The sequence below is a fragment of the Dromaius novaehollandiae genome, chromosome 4, assembly GCF_036370855.1.
Source record: "Dromaius novaehollandiae isolate bDroNov1 chromosome 4, bDroNov1.hap1, whole genome shotgun sequence".
In the NCBI taxonomy this organism is placed as follows: Eukaryota; Metazoa; Chordata; class Aves; order Casuariiformes; family Dromaiidae; genus Dromaius; species Dromaius novaehollandiae.
Window position 1 is genome coordinate 81,636,588 of NC_088101.1, and position 17,909 is coordinate 81,654,496.

At 45.1% G+C, this 17,909-nt stretch overlaps 1 protein-coding gene across 2 annotated transcripts in view; it reads right to left on the reverse strand.

Moving 5' to 3' along the window:
- REEP1 (receptor accessory protein 1) overlaps positions 1 to 17,909 on the reverse strand; it is a 69,356-nt gene that overhangs the window by 36,077 nt on the left and 15,370 nt on the right. For both annotated transcript variants that reach the window (XM_026112802.2, XM_026112801.2), the window contains exons 2-5: positions 7,465 to 7,537; positions 4,213 to 4,289; positions 2,252 to 2,372; positions 513 to 626 (exon numbers count right to left, since the gene is read on the reverse strand). In XM_026112802.2, coding sequence (XP_025968587.2) covers positions 513 to 626; positions 2,252 to 2,372; positions 4,213 to 4,289; positions 7,465 to 7,537 — 385 coding nt within the window. The remainder of the gene's footprint in view (positions 1 to 512; positions 627 to 2,251; positions 2,373 to 4,212; positions 4,290 to 7,464; positions 7,538 to 17,909) is intronic.

The following is a 17,909-nucleotide window of genomic DNA, read 5'->3' on the forward strand; positions in this document are numbered from 1 at the left end:
TCCAGGAACTTCTCCATATCCCACCTGCTTTCTGTCAGTACCCAAATTAGAGTTCACCAAAGCCTCCAGAGTTCTCAACAATTCAGCGTAGCTATAACAAGCTGCAGTATGAATGGCCTTTCCCTTCACCTCAGATGGTGCTGATCAAAACAACATGCCTTAGCCAGGGTGTTAACTATGTTCACCTAATGGTAGTGAGCATCCTTCATGGGATATATACACAGGATACATAGAATATATAAATTTCAATAGTTGTCTGAGGCAGACCCTAGCCTTAATCCGGCATTTACCATCTCATAGAGCTCACTTGCCACAAGTGAACTCTTCTGCCTTCGATACAGTATTCATCCCTAGAGGCACCTGTGTGGCTGATGAATGGGAGATTGGGAGGCATGATCAAAAGTAGTGAGAGAATCTCTACCCCTATTCTCTCTCCCCATCCGCCCTGCGGCTGCTGCTGGTGATGGATGCAGACCAGATGCTAACGTCACCCTGCTGACCCGCACCGTTACCTTGGAAGCCGCCATGACGGCTGCTGTGGCCGCGACGTTCAGCCCCCGCTTCCCGAAGTGCACGAGGGCATCGTAACTCCGATCTTTCGCCTGGACGAGGCAGTCATCAATCTCCTGTCACAGCAGACAAAAAAAACAACAAAAAAAAAAGCACAAGAAGGACAAGTTCAGAGCGCTTCCAGCCTCGCTCTCTTGGCAGAGTCAGGTCATCTTTCACGGAGACAGACATCTCCCTCTATTTCCCCACTTTGACTGGAGAGAAGTTCATAGCCAACGTTTGCAAGAGGAGAAGTTTGCCGGGGAGCAGTAACTCCCATTGCAGCCTTTGGGAGTTCTTTATTCTGTGAATGGATGACTGGGTCCCCAAAGTGGGATACACCTGCACAGTGCAACACCATGAAGAGGTCCTGGAAGCAATATAGCCATATCCACCTGGGCAGAATGGACCAAGATACATCAAGAGCCATTTGCAATCTATGGGCTCTAAAGACAAATTAGATCTTTTCCCTAGTTAAAAGAAAAAAAAATGCAGCATGGTTCTGCACAGCTGCAGCTCTACTGCCCTGGGTCCAGAATTGGTGGTCTCAGAAGTATCTGAGATATCTTTGCATAGTACCGCAGTGTCTGGCTTCAACATGCCTACGGGACTGGTAGGTCCTGTGGTGCTGGACTCAGATGCTGTTCAATGTACAGTGAAATGGTTATGAAAGTCCCTGCCCTCACCCTCTCTCCCAAGACACAGGGGCCTGGATGATTATGGATGACAGAGACTTCCAGAGCTCAGCTACTGGATATGCTGGGTTAGTAGTGACTGGAAGCTGCAAGAAGCTGCTGGCTGTTTAGTGATTCCTTTCCTCCTCCTAATGGGTGATGGGTGGCACCCCAAAATGCATGAGCACCGCTTGTGAGGAGCCTAAGCAGAAGCTCCCAGGAAGCAGAGTGACAGGGGACCAATCCCCACTGTCCTTCTGGGGCAAGACTGAGACACAACTGCTCATTCACTGTGGCTAAACAGAAATCTTTCACTTCCACAGCTGCCACTGTGGGAAACAGTTACTTGCTTCATAATAGTTTGCATGTTGATACTTGGCTAATAGCTGTTCTTAGCCCATGCATTCAGAAGGGCCAAATGGATCTGCCTGACAATGTCCCATTCACAGCCACTGTAGTCCCTGAGGCAGGCAAATGACCCAAGCTGCAACATTCCTTCCCTCTGAAGTCAACAGCGAGACATTTCTCAAACCAGGACCTCAACATGCTTCACAAGCCTTATGTTAGGTGCTAGACCTCTCCCAGCCAGGCAAGTGCTTCCTAAGCCCCTTTCACAGACTGGACAGTCTCATAGCTGCACAATTATGTAGAGCTGGGTACAAAGTTAAGAAGTCCTGGCTGCCAAACTCTGTTGCTCTAATCATATCCAGCCACAACACAGCACTTCAGCTATATTCAACAAGTATGTGCAAAGCCACTCAGCAGGTATTTTTACTCTCCTCCCTCCTAACTTCTCAAGTGCGCAGAGATGCGCTAATACGTGTGAGTGAGCTGAACAGATGCCAGTATTTAAAAACACAACAGCCACAGACAAAGAACAAAAACACCAACAAAAAAGAGATGGTAAAATGGCAGAGGAAGAGAATCAGCAACTCCCAGTCCTTCAATGAGAGTGAGTGATACAGAGACTGGAGCAAACACGCTGTAGATCTGCTTCACCCAGAGAGGGCCTGGGCACCTGTGATTACCTTTTCTTTTGAAGACAGTGTTGGGTGAACAAATTTTCTGTACAGGAGGCTGGAACCTTTTGTGTATGGAGAGAGCAGCCAAGCTACAAAAGCTATTTTGAGTTCATAGTAGAATGGAAACCTAGAAAAAAAAAGAGCTGTTAACGCTCACTGCCAAACGTAAGCACTGTTCTGATTAGAGATGTTCAGCACGGGAAGGGACTAGCCAGTTTGTAGCTCAGGGCAGGTTTTGCTTACCAGAGAATCCAAGGACCAAAACACATTCAGTCACCTTTGTACACATCTCAACTAGGCATGTGGGTAAATCCTCTCTTTACTCAGGTATTAGGGCCATTAGCTAATGGGCTGGAAGAGACCCTGCTGCATGACAAGAGGAGCTGTCTCCACGCAGAGATCACAGATGCTGCCTTCATAGCATCCCCAGTCATTGGGAGGCAGCAAAACCCAACCCAGGAAATGAGCGTGCCATCAATTTATTTATGTGCCTTTCATCCCTCAGTCTTCCTGCATTTAAGATAACACTTATCTGACTAAAACTGAAATACAAGGGCCCTTTGTTGTCCAAGCAACATGCAGTATTAAGTACAAATCCACAGGGTGGCTTTCAGGTAGCATGGCAAAATAAGCAGGGCGCTAACTCTAACTAGGTAAGGAACATGCTCCCATTCTAATGACAGGTCAGGGACTTCTTGAGATTAGATTATTTAGATCCCTTCTGGAGGACAAAGCCTAAGCACAGTGCTGGTACCCTTTGGAGGCCAGGGTGAGGGAAAGCAGTGTGGAGCCCCTGTGGTGGTTGCACACCAGCCCAGCTGGACCCTGCTAACACAGCACAGTCACTGAGTCAGTTAGGCCATACAGCAGCCAGGCCTGACCCAATGGGCCTCTGTGGCTCTGCTCTGAGCATGGATTTGCTGGTTTGGGCTTCTGTTCGACCAAGGATCTCTACAGCATACTCTGTTTCGCAGGATGGAGAAGCGCTCTGCCATTCCTCCAGAGACACCCACGCAATACCTCCTCCAAACAACAAAGCCCCAGATGATCACAGGGGAGGGAGGGAGGTCTGTGTGCAAACTAGATAAAGAGACAACAATGCCCATTATCTCCTTTTGCACCAGATTTGACATGATGCCGATATCCCCAATTCCCTTTGTTGGAAGGACTCGCTACAGGCACTCAGTGCTGTGCAGGGACAGGCTTTAGGTGAGGGACAGGCACTACAGTTTAAACCCATTGACCCAAAACCTGAAACCTATTGATCTCACCAGTTTCCACTAGCTTGGAAGAGGCCTTACTAAAAGGGCAACCAACATTTCCAGACTTGAACATCTAAATTTAAGGCACTGAATCTGATTATTGGGCATTTTTGTGCTCTGATCCTGACAGACATTACCAAGAAACCTTTGGCTGGCACCAGTGAGCTCCCATCAGTACAGATTGTTACTGTCCTCCATCAACGCATCAACTCAGTCTACCCAGGAAAGGACCCAGGAAACATCTCAGGAACAACAATCACCCATGCAGCAACCTAGAGACAAAGCCTGTGCTGCAGTTTTCTTTCTGCTTGATTCACAGTTTCTGTGTATTTATTGTAGGACACAATTAGATAAGCCCAGATCGGTGCCTGTAGCTAAAGCTACTGCTTTTTCTGTGATCTCTGGAAGCATCCAACTCAATTATCAGCTGTGCCTCTGACAGAGTCCTATTTCCTACGGGCAGGGGACAGAGCCTCCTGTAATGATTTCTCAATAACCTCTGAGCTGTTCCATCCTCTTCCTTCCTTTTCATATGACAACACTAAGAAAGGAAGCACAGATCCTTCAGACAAAATACTTCTACGCACCTGAAGCTGTTCAGTCTGTGTTCAGGAGGCAATGCACCCCTGTACCTCTCTTTTCTTTATAAACATTTTCATTTTCTTTCCATCTCATTCCAAAGACCCTCTCCCATGTGATGCTCACCAGCAAAGAAAGATATCCGTGAACGTCTCTGCTGTTGTGAACAGCGCAAATATGATCCAGTACATCATCCATTTGACCTGGCAAAAGAAAGCAGTAGTTACGTCATTTTTCCAGAGGGTCTCAAACCATCTCTTACAGGCACAAATGCAGAGGGTAACCCTCACAGAAAAGACGGTCATTTTTCCCCCTATTTATAGTTACTAAGGACTTGAATATGATGCCAGGGCTTCTCCCATCTCAGCACAAAAGACTCATCAAATGTCCACACAAGCCCTTGGGAAGGAAGAATTTGGCCCTTAGGACTGGTCTCACAAAAAGGCAGAACATTGCCTGATCTGACTTGCTGATCCTACAGAGGAAGCTCCACTGGCCAGCTGAGGGCTACAGCTCTGTCACAGGTCATTAAAAATCTCATTTGGCTCATCTTCATACCAAAGGCTACTATCAGGGTGTGGGCCAAACTGCAATTAAGACAAAATATAATTGCTTATATAATAGCCACAGACAAGGGAAAGTAGCCAGGAAAAAAATAAAGAGCTATCTTCCCATCCCACGATCCAGAGGTCACACACAAAGTGAACTTATCATAAGTTACTGAATTAATATGTATCACTTTATCCATGGTACCTACTCGCATACATACCTATAGACCCATTGCACTGATAAGGCAAGTGCAATAGCTTAAATCCCTTTACCTAGGACTTAAGCTTGAGCACCTACCTCACACTTGCGGAGAAAGCACATACTGTGCTGCCATTGCATTCAGCTACAGTAATTCCCCTGGATGGACTCTGCAGTGGATAATTTATGGGGGGCTCTCCTCTCTGGTGACAGTGGCAGACAAGGAAAGAGTCTTTAGGGACTGTGACTTGGTCAGGGAAACTGCAGTGTCTTGAATTTTTTTGCCATTGAGCAGTAAATGGCATTTAAAGGCAGGGCCTAAACTATACTGAGGTATGCAATATTGGCTCTTCTTGGTCTGGAAACAATTCATCTACCACATACCATCTGCACTTCCACTAACTTTTATTAAGTGGTGTGGTGCTTCTCTTCTGCTGCACTATCACCAAGAGGTGAAGTGTGTAGTAATTTCCAAATACTGGAGATGACAGAGAAACTTTTTTTTCTCCGCAGTAATTTTTTACCATTGAAAAAGTAAAACTGAAAGTTCAAAAAAAGCTTTAAGGATCAGTATCTCTAAAGGAAAAGCGATGATAAAGCAAAAGTTGTTAATTTAACAGAAAATTGATGGTTCTGTTTGAAAATGGAGATTCCTATGGAAAATTCCAATTTGATTAAAAAAAAAAAAAAGCCATTCCTGTCTGGAAAAAATAACTGCTTAATGACAGAAATGCATCCTGTATCCCTAAGCAGCTTTGCTGGAATGTTATAAAGCTTAATGAAGTAAAATTCAAGAAAAGCCATCAGCGTTTTAGGCCTTGTCTGAATTAGAATATTGGATCACGTTAACTGAGGCTGGGCTAATCACAACAGAATGAGGGAAGGCTGCAAAGAGGGCAGGACAAGAGGGATACCTACACCAGGCGTTGCTCTGGAGAAGGATGATGGAGGAGACAGAGACAATGTGTTTGGGTCTCACCAGCTCTTGCTCCAGCATCTCCCCTGATGGCAGCGGTGGAGACGGTACCTGTATTGAGACGTCTCTTCATCTGGCTACAAATACTGTAGTTCTTCCCTGAGTACCTGTCAACCAGCTCTAACCTGGGTTATGACTTTTATATTGGGTTACAGCAGTTACACTGCCAAACACCTAGGAAAAACGTCTTCCCAGGGCAGCTTCTGCCAGACTTCTTACATAATTGGCTCCTTTAAAGTCTCCCTGCCAGCACAGCTCTGTCAGCCACTACTGCCAGCAAAACATCTAAACGCAACCCAAAATCTAGTGTGGAGGGGCTTAGATCAGCCTAAAACACCATGTATCCAAATTACTATTACCAAACAGAGTAAATATAAACTACAGTGATATAAGTTTAGACTAGTACAGGTAAACCTACATGAAGGTTTGTAGTGTGTCAGTGCTAATTTTTTTTTTCTTTTTTTAAATCAGACTTCTAGCTGATGGATCTCCACAACTGATGTGTTAAACTGAAAACCAATTTCAGGTACAGACAATGTCTTAGATCCGCTATTCCCAAATTAGGGTCATGACCCCATAAATCTCATGCAAGTTCCTCTTTTGCAATTGAATTTTCAACAGGAAGAGGACTCTTCAATAGAAAATTTTGCAGAAAGGGACTATGAAAACATTAAGTATCAGCAGTAGACACTCTTTGGGGATGCTAGCATGAGCATCAGCACTTCCAAGCAGGTGATGCATCAATCTGGAGAAGTACAGCTTGTGCAAGGGCTGCAGGGACATTTTTCCTCAAGTATCTGGTGTGTTGGGTAACACAGTTCTCAAAATATCCCAAACCATAATCTGAAGGAGGGGAATGATAGACTGAAAAAATCTTAACAGCCACTCTGAGTCACGGTTTGAGTTTGCACTAAGGACTTAATGGGATAGCCATCTAAGCTGTTACCCAGAGGAGAAAATGGGCTCATTATCCCTGAGATCTTGAGAGGATTGAAGAGTCAGGATCTGGAGGCTAAGCCAGGTTCAGTGAAGTTAACAGAGAGCTTAGACTGTGAAGGGCACTGCAAATCCTATAGGACCTCAACGGGGTCCAAGTGGTAACGATTCTCCCACATTTAACTTTCCCTAATGGCACATCTGCCTTTAGAAACTGGGGCCGAGGGAAGATTTTTCAGCAGGACAAGACAGCACACGCAGTCACCAGACCTGTCGGTATATAGGTCACTCCGCAAGGAAAGATATTTGCGTCTCAGGATTCAGTCATATATGCTTTGAGTTGCTTCTTCTGATCCTTCTTTTGAACACGCAGCTAAAGCTTCAGGGCTTTTTGGAGAGGCTTTGATTTATGCCACTCTTCAGAAACAAAGAGAGACATGCAAAGCTCAGGATGGCAAACACCTTTTAAGTCAGCTGCATGTGGTTTGCGCTGCCAGAGAAATCGCATGTATTTGTCAAAGAGCACATCGATTCCACAGGAGAGCCAGGAGCAGAAACCTAAGTCTCCCAGTTTGAGCCTTCTGCCTAGCAATCAACCAGCCAGCCTCCAGGCCAGACTTTATGAGCCTTCCCAGAATACAGGTGACATCTTTACGACGCGGTGAGGAGCAACCTTAGAAAATGAACCCCGCGGCACAGTCGCAGACCTCATTACTCACATATTCTTTGATGTCCTTTGATTTCACGGCTTTGTAAGAATAATACGCAGGGTAAAGAGTGCCAAATATCAGCCTGAAAAAGAAACAAACAAATGACAAATGGATTAAATTGATTTCCTGTCACAGAGTAAGATTTTTTTCCCTTCTGTTAAACACTAGTAAAAAATGCTAAGATTTGATTTAACCTTTAGTGCACTAAGTATAGTATATGACTGATCTTGCATCACTGAATTTGAAGAAATTGTTGCCAGTGATATGAATGAAAAGCAGGCATCCAAACTGTCTTTCCCTTTTGGAATGGTTTCCATGGCTCTAATCTACAAGGCCACATCACATTTAATAGATATTGACCTAAGACAGCTGCCACGTAACACACAAAAATGAGACCACCATGCTTAAAAGGAAATGAAAAATCTGATTTTAAAATAAATCTACTGTGACACCAAGAATATAGGAGCATCGCTTTCAGAGACAGGGCAAAATGAGAACCATTTATCTGAAATTCCTTCCACCTCTGTTGAAAATGCTGGAAAAGCTGTTAGAGGACAAAACAGCACCCAGGTTATACTGGCTCTTGGTTTGAATGCTAGGCCTCACCCTACATTAAACATGCTAAAGGGAAGAGCCCTGCACTGTTCTGTAAAGTCTGTTTGGGCTTTCCGCAGAAGGAGGATCCACCAAGATCTAGCAACAGGATCCACCCTAAAAATCCCAAATCTCCTACTGTCCTTTCAGAGAGATTTCTTTCAGCTTCAAGTCTGCAAGCGATGCTGTCAGGTTCAAGATTTCATATAAAAAAAGAAATAAGGATCCAGATGTTAAAAATGGCATCACAGAGAACAAAAGCTGATAATTTTTTATAACAGCTCCTCTCCGCATCACTGCCTAGCTGCTTATTCACTTCAGTTATTCTGGACATCGGCGCGGGCTTGTCAAAACCACTTTGCTCTGCCCAGGTTTCAGTCAGCTTTGTTCAATGCAGTAGGATGATGCTGCAAAGTCTGAACTTCAAACGTTGCAGGGGAATGTTTATCAGCTTGCAAACATCCCTCTTTCCATTGGAGCTTTTGCTTTAAATTCATAAAGTTGTTTCCATTGCTCTTGGGAATGGAAATGATCAACGTTTCAATCCCTAATTGCAGAGCCACATGGATCCGCTGTTGCCTTTTCCATTCCGCCCATAGTGTTTGTGTGCCACGGGACTCATAATTACAGTCGAGTCCATTATGTGCATAAGACATTAAAAATTTACATTCTGGGATACGGCGCACCATTGTACTTCCCATAGCTCAAGAAGGTGTTTGAGAAAGAATGCAATGAGCCAGCGCACATCTTGATTTCCAAAGCAGAGATCGAAGACGATTTGCCCGCTATTCATCATGCTTACTGTAGCATAGCTTAGCAAAACCCGAAGCACAAAGCAGATTTCAGAAAAGCAGCTACTGAGTGAGAGGATTCAATATTTTACAGAGGCTACACACTGGCTTCAAAAAGCTTGACTGGAAACAGTTAGCCCTGAACCTATTTCACCCACTGGGGCTGTGCTATATGCAGGGATTAGACACAAATGCTCAGAAAGAAGAGTTGGGAAACCAAACACTTTGTTCTCCCTTGCAGTATCTTAGCAAACAGCAACACTGTTCAAGGCAAGAAAAGAAAACAGAGACAATGGTTTGATCCTGTTCTCAATGAAGCTAATAATAAATATTCCCCTTAGTTCAACGGTAGCAGGACTTAATCCAAAAAAGATAATGCTCACAAAAGACAGAAAGCTCCACACTATTCAGCAAAAACAGCCAGGCAAGTGAATAATATTTTTGGCTCTGCTTATAAAGAGTACCGCATTTCTGTCCTTCCTCCTCAGCCCAGGCAGGCTGCTATCTCATGCTTTTATTTCCTGCAAGCAATCACTGGATGATTGATACTCACTTCCTCAGTTTATGCTGCTAACAGAAAGTAACTGGATCCTGAAGAAGCAAACAAGTTTACAGGATCACTAAGACAGAGCTAATGATGGGCAATAAACACTTGAAAAAATTCCTGCAAGGGAAGGAAATCCCACAGTACGTTTGCATATGCAGAGCCAGGGGCAGTTACTAAGGTGTTGTGCTCTGCCCAAACTGGAGCTGGAGAGTTTCGCAGATTTTGCCTTTTTTGCTGATTTTGCCTTTTAATGTGTTGTCTACATATATGGACTTTTATTTCTGCGGTGGTTTAACAGATTGAAAAGTGGTTTAAGGGGTGTTGGGTCCTAGCCTTCACACTGCTGTAACTTAGTGGAGTGGTTTGGAGTCACTTAACCTCTGAGTACACCCTAGAAAATGAAGATGAAGCCATTTATGCCTTTCTGTAAAGCATACTCAAGGTTATAGAGACAAACACCTGCACACAGGTATGTCCCAAAGTCTGTTGAGGTTACTGTCTTCACTGGGCTCTGGATCACAGCTGATTCAACTTATATGTACGTGGCAATTCTCCATCTCTTCCCTCCATTCCTCTTCCCTGCTGAAGACAATACCTCTTTCTTTTCCCTCGTCTAAGTTTCCCATGTAATTAAGGTTATCTTTGACTCCTCCTGCCCTCCATCCTACACCCAAACCGTTGCCCTATCCCTCCTGGACGATACACTGAACTGGAAACCGCATGTACTCTGATTTTTTCTATGATACATGCATTGGCTGCCTGTCTGGTGCCTGTCAGTTGGAAAGCCAAATTGATGAGCTACCTGTGGAGCTGACACTGTATCTTCTACCTGGTGGACACTGCTATGAGACGCGCTCTTATCCAGCAGCTGATTTTTATGAATAGTATAGAAACTTAGCATGTGAGACCCCTCTGACCCATCCAGTTTGGCTGAAACTGCTTTGTGGATCCAAAAGTTGTAAGAAGAGGAAAGACAGACTGCTTACGCCTCATTTCCTTAGGCTAAAAATACAGTGTCAAGCCCTGCTACCCACCCATCCCACCCATTTCCAGCTCTCAAATCTCATTTTGAGTGATCTACGTGCCCTGGGAAGCCTTAGCTCTTTTACCCTCTGTGCAAAAGCAGAAGCAGACGTCTTGATCAACAAACTGGGGACTCCCAAAGCTCGATGTAGTAGTTGCTACATTTAAAGCTTCAGAGATGTATCTCTAAAGTCTGGGCCCTCAGGGGACAGGGAAAGGCAAGGAACTAGTCACATTCACTGGCGAGTTAGGACTAGTTTACTTGCAGCACTAAACAAATCCCCACAACAGCCTAGCAATTCCTACCCTGCTCCATGCTGGAGGTCTACATCAATTGTAACTGCTTTGAAAAAGGACAAAATAGCTGCAGTAAAGAAACCAGTGAAGAGTCGGCTAATTGCACAACAGGAGGCAAAAGTCTAAGCAAAAGGTTAGTCTGACTAAAGAACGGGATAAGGATTAATCCCAAAAAGCTTATAATCCTATTACGCTCCTCAGCAGCATGGACCACTGCGTGCACTTCCGGTCATTCTTCGTCTAAAGGGACACAGTGGAAACAGAAGGGGAAAGGAGAAGGGCAATGAGAGTGTGTGGAAAGACACTGGAAGAGATCCATAACAGCATCTGTAAACACTGCAATTGTTTCTCTTATAGCGAAGACAAATAATCGACGTTAGAACTGAGAACCGGGAAGCACCAAAATACCCAAACAGTACAGAAAAAACAACGCAGCTACCCCTACTGCAAAATCATAGAGAAGGAAAAAAAAATCCTCTCTATCACAAAGAGTTAATCTGTGCTACTTGTTGCCTCAAGGTACATCATGGAGCTGACTAAATGCATTTATTTGTATAATTATATTATTTGGATTTAGGGGTTGTTTTTCGCTTGTGTTATTCAAGTTGAGCACTAAATGACCTGGGTAAGGATGAAGCCTCCTGTACTACGGGGTTTCCTGGTTATCAGGGGAAGATCAAAGCAGCTGAACTGTCGGCTTCTCTTTAGTGACCTCTGTGACAGTACAGGGGGGCTGCACCATCACCAAAACGCTTTCTGTCTCCACTTACCTGTACAGCCACACCTAGCCCTGGACATTGTGTCCTTTCTGTCCCCTCAGTGGAACTGCGAGCACACTGATCTGGCCATCACAGAACATGGACAACCTGGGTGCAGCAATGCTCTTAATAGGATATAGCTCATAGCCTAGGGATCAGCATCAGAGCTGGCACCAGAAATTAGGAGGCTTCATGTGACATCTTGAGTTCTGATGTTTTGGTGACACTATTTTCCTCCCGAGGGCCCTGGTCCTAGGGCCATTTACATGTAAAATTAACTCTCTCATTCAATACAGCAGCCACGGAAATAAATGAAAAGACTCTCAGTGATTCCCAGAAGCACTGGCCAGGACTCAGAAGTAACCTCCAGAAATACCTGCACGCCCATTCTCATGAGCATTTTTAACCATGTAGGTATTTTCTGGATGGGAACCAACGTTACAACTATATCAGCATGGTGCTGTCCATATCCCAAGCCATTTGGGTTTTGCTTACCTAGTTTGCATCCACCTGAGCCCCTGGATGCGTGAGCTGCACAGCCAATTAGGGCACTACAACATGAACAGAACGGCCTTTATTTTCCCCATAAATAACTAAGGTTTCTGTATCATCGGCACACAGCAGCCAAGATGACAGACTTCTGCTCAAATGCATGGATGGATACCTATAGGAACCACTAGAATATTTCGGTTTTCTCAACGTGTTCACTGGCTAGTATGTACTCCTTACGCAGTGCGCAGCAGCTGAGCTGTGGCCACGCCAGCATTCTTAGCTGGGACTGCCAGGAAGGGTGCCAACAGGTTTGCGTTCCTTATTATCAGTCCTAATTAATGTTCACACAGTGCCACAGATTAAAAATAAACGGCACTCTCTTCGCAGCAAAGGCTCCCGGTTTAAACCCAACAGCTGTGAATGTGAAAATAAGCAGAACACAAGGTCAGGGAAAGGGTTAATGTGAGTCACTTTACAGGCCCAACGCCTGCTATCCAAGGAGTGGCTGGGATGAAGGAAATGCCAGCTGTGGAGGAGCAGAGGCTCCAGGCTGGTATTCCCTGGGAAATGGTTCAGACAAACTCTTCATGGTCACTGTGCAGCAGAATAGATACTGCGAAGTGGCTCCAGGGCGGCCAGGACCTCGGCCCTTCACCTTCACGGGTGACACTATGTCTGCCCCTTCCACCCCAGGAGATGTGGATACCCCAGACTGGCACCCTGACAGGCACCGGGAATGCCAAGGGTGTACTACATCTCAGTGAAGAACAGTCCCCTGAGGAAAGCGGTGGGTCGTGACACCTCCCAAGACAGATCAGGGCCTCCTGCAAGTCCTCAAGGCTCACCCAGCAAGTCTCTCTGCTTTACGAGGCGTTGCTCCCCACCTCCCTGGCTGATGACCTGGTTAGCTCTCCTGAGCTGCTCAGATCTTGTCTTCACAACTGCTTCTGAAGCATCACGCACACCCACAGCACCGGGGAAACAAAGAGCAGGCCCGAGACAATTCAGCATCTAACGCAAAAACACTCCACTTCCCATCCGGATCCACGCCTGATTTCTCTCGCTATAGGCCACTACGGAGGTCCCCCCAGCCAGGATACTACAGAAGCAAACCACAACCTTTGACTTGGCTACTGTAAGCTAACGGCTGGTGAAACCTAATCAGCTCTTTTGGTGAAACTGCAGAGTAAAGGGACACCAACTGTCCTTACAGCAGAAATAGCTGAAGCAAGGGCTGTCCTTGGTGGTTCTAATTTAAGCAGTCTTGATCCTCTCAAAGCAGAACACACTTCTCTCCAGTTGACGCCACCTTTTTTTTCATGGCCAGAGCACTCCTCACAGAGGAGCTGGAGGAGAGCCAGGCACGAACAGGTGAAGAGACGTGAGCGAGGGAGGCTGGTGGAGGAAGTGGCCTTGGCTAGCTTGGAGTGCTTGCAGGGTCCCTGACGAGCAGGGCAGAGCAGGTCCTCCCACTGTAGTGAGCACAAGGAAGCTAACCTGCTTTTTTGGCTGCAAGCAATGCAGTGATGTCCTTTTTCAGTGCATAACTCCACCTGGATAAAATCCCAGCTTCTTTGCAACATGCAAGTCAAACCACCCAAGGGGACTACTAACTGGAAGGCACTTGCTCCCCCAGTGCTTGATGGCAGTCACCACACTCTCCCAACCTCCACTGAGTCTTCTACATCTTGACCATTGCTTTAGCACCTGCCACCTTTTAACTTGATACAGACATTCATGGGCCATAGCAGGCCCACAGAGCCAATCTGGGGGGCCAGGGAACGTGAACCCAACTCTAGGGGCTGAGAGTCTCTCTTGCAATAAGAAAAAAAGGTTAGCAACATCATGCCTGCAGAAAACATGGGACTGTTGAATCAGAGAGGATCCAATAATGGCCAAGCCTATCATGCAACTGTGACACTTGCCCACTTCGAGATCCCACACCAAGAAAGAAAATGTGATTTTCCTTTTCCCCACTCCCCACTTCTTATTACAGACAGAAATACTGAAATAACAATAGAGAGCACATTGCAAAATATTAGGATTGTAAGATAATGCAACTCAAGACTGTTTCCACTAAAACCACCAGCACTAAAGTGGCTGACGATGTTGATATTTATATTGCCACCCTCGAGTTTCATATTAAAGCGGGTAACTGAGATTGAGCGGGTAATTCATTCTTTCCAGAGCTATGGTTTCAGGCTATCTTCGAACTCAGTCAGAATTGCATCAGTTTACCTACAAGCTAGCACTTCAAGATTTTCTGTACAGTCTTTTGGAACAGAAAAGGCCAGTGGAGCTGCTATAAAAAGGCTTCAAGGCTCTGCAGCTATTTTAGGAAGTGAATTTATTGCAGGTAGATGGCTTAGTAAGCTGGTCTGTTCTGCTCTGCATTGCTTTCAGCGGAGCTGCTTGGCCCAGTGAAGATGGGCTGCTGATGAGCAAGGGGAATTGGCTTGCTACGAGGCAACGCTTTGCAGGAAGGGTGTGAGTGGAGAGCGCATAGTGCCGGTGTGGGGCTCCTGACCCACTGTGCGAGGTGAGGAGCTGCGGGCTGGTAGCAACGCCGTGCCTGGCACACGTCGTGGGGCTCTGAGCAGCTGCCTGCGAGAGATAGCGTTTCATGGGCCTCATCGGAGGCATTCGTCCCATCGCTGCTCCTCCCCTCGCTCTCCTCTCCGTGCTTCGGCTCAGCAGGCTCAGAAGAAAAGCAATCCACGTCCCAACCCCTGCACCTCCCACCACTTTGTGCAGACCCTTTTGTGGGGAGAAGAAATAATTCAAAGTGTGATACTGAGGGGAATAAAATCAGTGCCTTTTTAAGAAGGAAACATCCTCTCCTGTGTGACTGGCACAGATCATCAGAGACACCAAGCTTCACAACTCTGAAAAGGCAGGGCTTAGCATCTGCTGCGCCCATGTTTTCCCCATCCAATACTGACTGTATAGCTCCTGCCCTGAGAGCTCTGTCTTTTTCCAAGCCAAATAAATGGCAATTTGAAAACCCAAACCGCATGTTTTAAATGGGAAGGGCTGTTTTTCCTGACTGCGGAGGGTGGGATGTTAATGTGGAAAAAGGCTTTTTTCAAAGCATTGACATTATATTCTATAGATGACAGATGGTTTAAAATCTGTATTGTGAGTTAGCCTACTGTTTTATGATAGGCTCATGATACAAAAAGGGAAAGAAAGAAATATACAACCTAACCTAATTTTTAGGAGTATAACTCATGTGGATTGCATATCAAGAAGTTCTGCATTGCTATCATCTAAAAACACAAAGATCACACTACCAGTATTATTTTTGGCCTTATTTTAACTGATGCTATATGAATCAAAAATAACTCCATGAATTCTTGGAGGAGGACCAGAAGCCCTAGCTATACCCCTGCACTAGTCAAGGAGCAGTTCGGTATAGGAATAGGCCAGCATAGCGCGCAACCACCCAAGGAGAAAATCTCACTACTGTCTGGACATTTTTATGAATAATCAGTAGCAAATGAACAATAAACAGCATAATTCCTTCCAACAGTAACTGACTTAACTTCTTACATCTCTGGTGACTCTACAACATCAACCTGAAAAACTACAGGCACAAATACTTTGGAGGGACCAGCCGCTTGGAAAGCACATGGGACCTGTTTCAGCTGTAAGTACTATGTTCCAGAGCTGGGTAGCTAAGTTCCAGTTAACTGAAAAAACACTGTGATAACACATTTCGAACAAGGATTTCAAAGTGCTTTATATATATATATATATAAAATCAATTTCAGTGGTAAAGCAGGTTTCATTTCCATTACTTTCTGATTATTTCCATTTCATTCATGTTTTTTTTTCCTTTGTAAATGATGAGGAAATTGGGACTCTCCTGAGATTTAACTGGAGACACGAACAGTATCCGTAACTCCTATTTTAAAGCAGGACTGCAGGAAAACTAAGGCGAGATGATTCTACACGTAATTCCATAGTATTCAGACCATCCTAATCCTCTAGTTTGTACTGGTGTCAGACTGCCACATGCTATATATAACATCTGTGACATTGCAGGGAGTTCACTGGCCATGCAAACCACATTTCTCTTTATAGCCCACAGACACAAACTGGTGTTTCTTTTGGGTGCTACAAGAACCTTTTAGGGAGGGGCTGAGACCTGTCTTTCCTAGAACCTGTAAAATTAAAAGAAAGAAAGAAAAATGAGACTCCACCACATAGCTTGAAAAAGACAGAGCTCTAGTTTTTTCTCATATGCATTTTACAGGAATTTCTAGTGTGAATTTAACAGAGTTCCTTCCTCAAGGGTCTTTTCTCATTTCATTCATCCTTTCTAATTCCTCTATTTTAGAGAGATAATAACAGCATCTTAATGAAATGCATGGTACAGCAGAGATAAACACAGAGGGGCAGATCCCCAGCCGGAGCAAAACTGATGCAGAGCAGCCTCTAGTCTAACTTAGATGTAAAGGAAAGGAAATCAGAAGGAAACAAGATGCTGTTCTGAAGCTATGGATCACTAATGCACAATCAGAGCTTCTGGATACACCTCTGAATTCAGTAAAATTATTCATCTCTAATTAAAATAAATCCAAAGAAAAATGACCATTTAATGGATAATCCTAAATTAGAATGTTAGGTTATGTGGTGAAAAGCTGGTTTCCACACATGCAGAGGAGCACGAAGGCACAAGGGCAGGTGGGGGAACCCGAATAATACCCTGTCCCAGCTCCTGCCAGGGCTGTCCCAGGAGAGCCACCAGCTCCAGGGGCCAGGGATGCCACCCATCCCCAAGAGTCAATGGGAGAGAGTCTCCAAATGACCTTGCAGACTGAAGGGGGTTACTGCCTACAGGGCAATGGGACTCACTAAGGGGTGCAGAGGAAGAGCGTTTCGGGATTGCACAATACTTATTATGAGATGTTTAGGGGAGGAACCAAAGGCAGAGAAGGGGAGACATCAGGATGATTGGGGGAGGAACAAGCATGGGAAAACAGAAGGATAAGGAGACAAAAGGGGCCACTTGCCTGTAAACAAGACACTTGTCTGGCCATGGCCTGCACCTGGTAGCACAGTTTGTCCCATGCTCTCATTAAGCTCCATTTCTAACTATTTTCCTGTGTGAGGACTCACTATTCTGTGTGCACGGGTGTCTATGGAGGCCTAAGTGCCGGCAACTGGAGTCAGACCCTGGGTCGTATGGGCCTGGGTCTGTGGTGCCAGCAGCTGGTGCAGGTGATTTGACATATGTCAGTTTGTGATTGGTAGCAAATATCCAGCTGGACTAGCCGGCGCACCCAAGGACCAGCACAGATTCCCTATCGCGATGCACATCTTTAGCCCATTTTCTCCCATATCAACAAAGAGCAGCTTAGATTCAAAAAACAAGACCTTGGTCAACACCAAACCAAACTACTGTAAACCAAATGATGGTAAACATACTTCTTCCCCGCACATTCTCCCTCTAGGGTAGAAGAGAAAGAGCAAAACTTACGTGATAGATATAATTTAAAGCACTTATGGGATAGTGATCAAGTGAAAGCAGGGGGAGAGCAATGTAAGAAACAGAAAAGTTTCCTTTAGGATAGGATCACAGAATAATTTAGGTTGGAAGAGATCTCTGCAGATCTTTAACCCAAAATAGGACTATCTTTGACATTACATCAGATTGCTCAGAGCCTTGTTGGGTTGAGTTTTCAGTTATCTCCATGAATGAAGATTTCACCTTCTTCGGGCCCCTGTTCCAGTGTTTGATTACCCTCACTTGGAAGATTTTTTTTCTTTATTTCTAAATTGAATTTCATTTGCTATAACTTTTGTCTGTTACCTTTCATTTTTTCACTGTGTGCCTCCAAGAAGAGCTTGGCTCTATCTTCTCTGTAACAAGCCATCAGGTCATTGAAGACAGCAGTATGTTTCCCCTTCGCCTTCTCTTCTTCAGGCTGAACACACTCTGCCCCC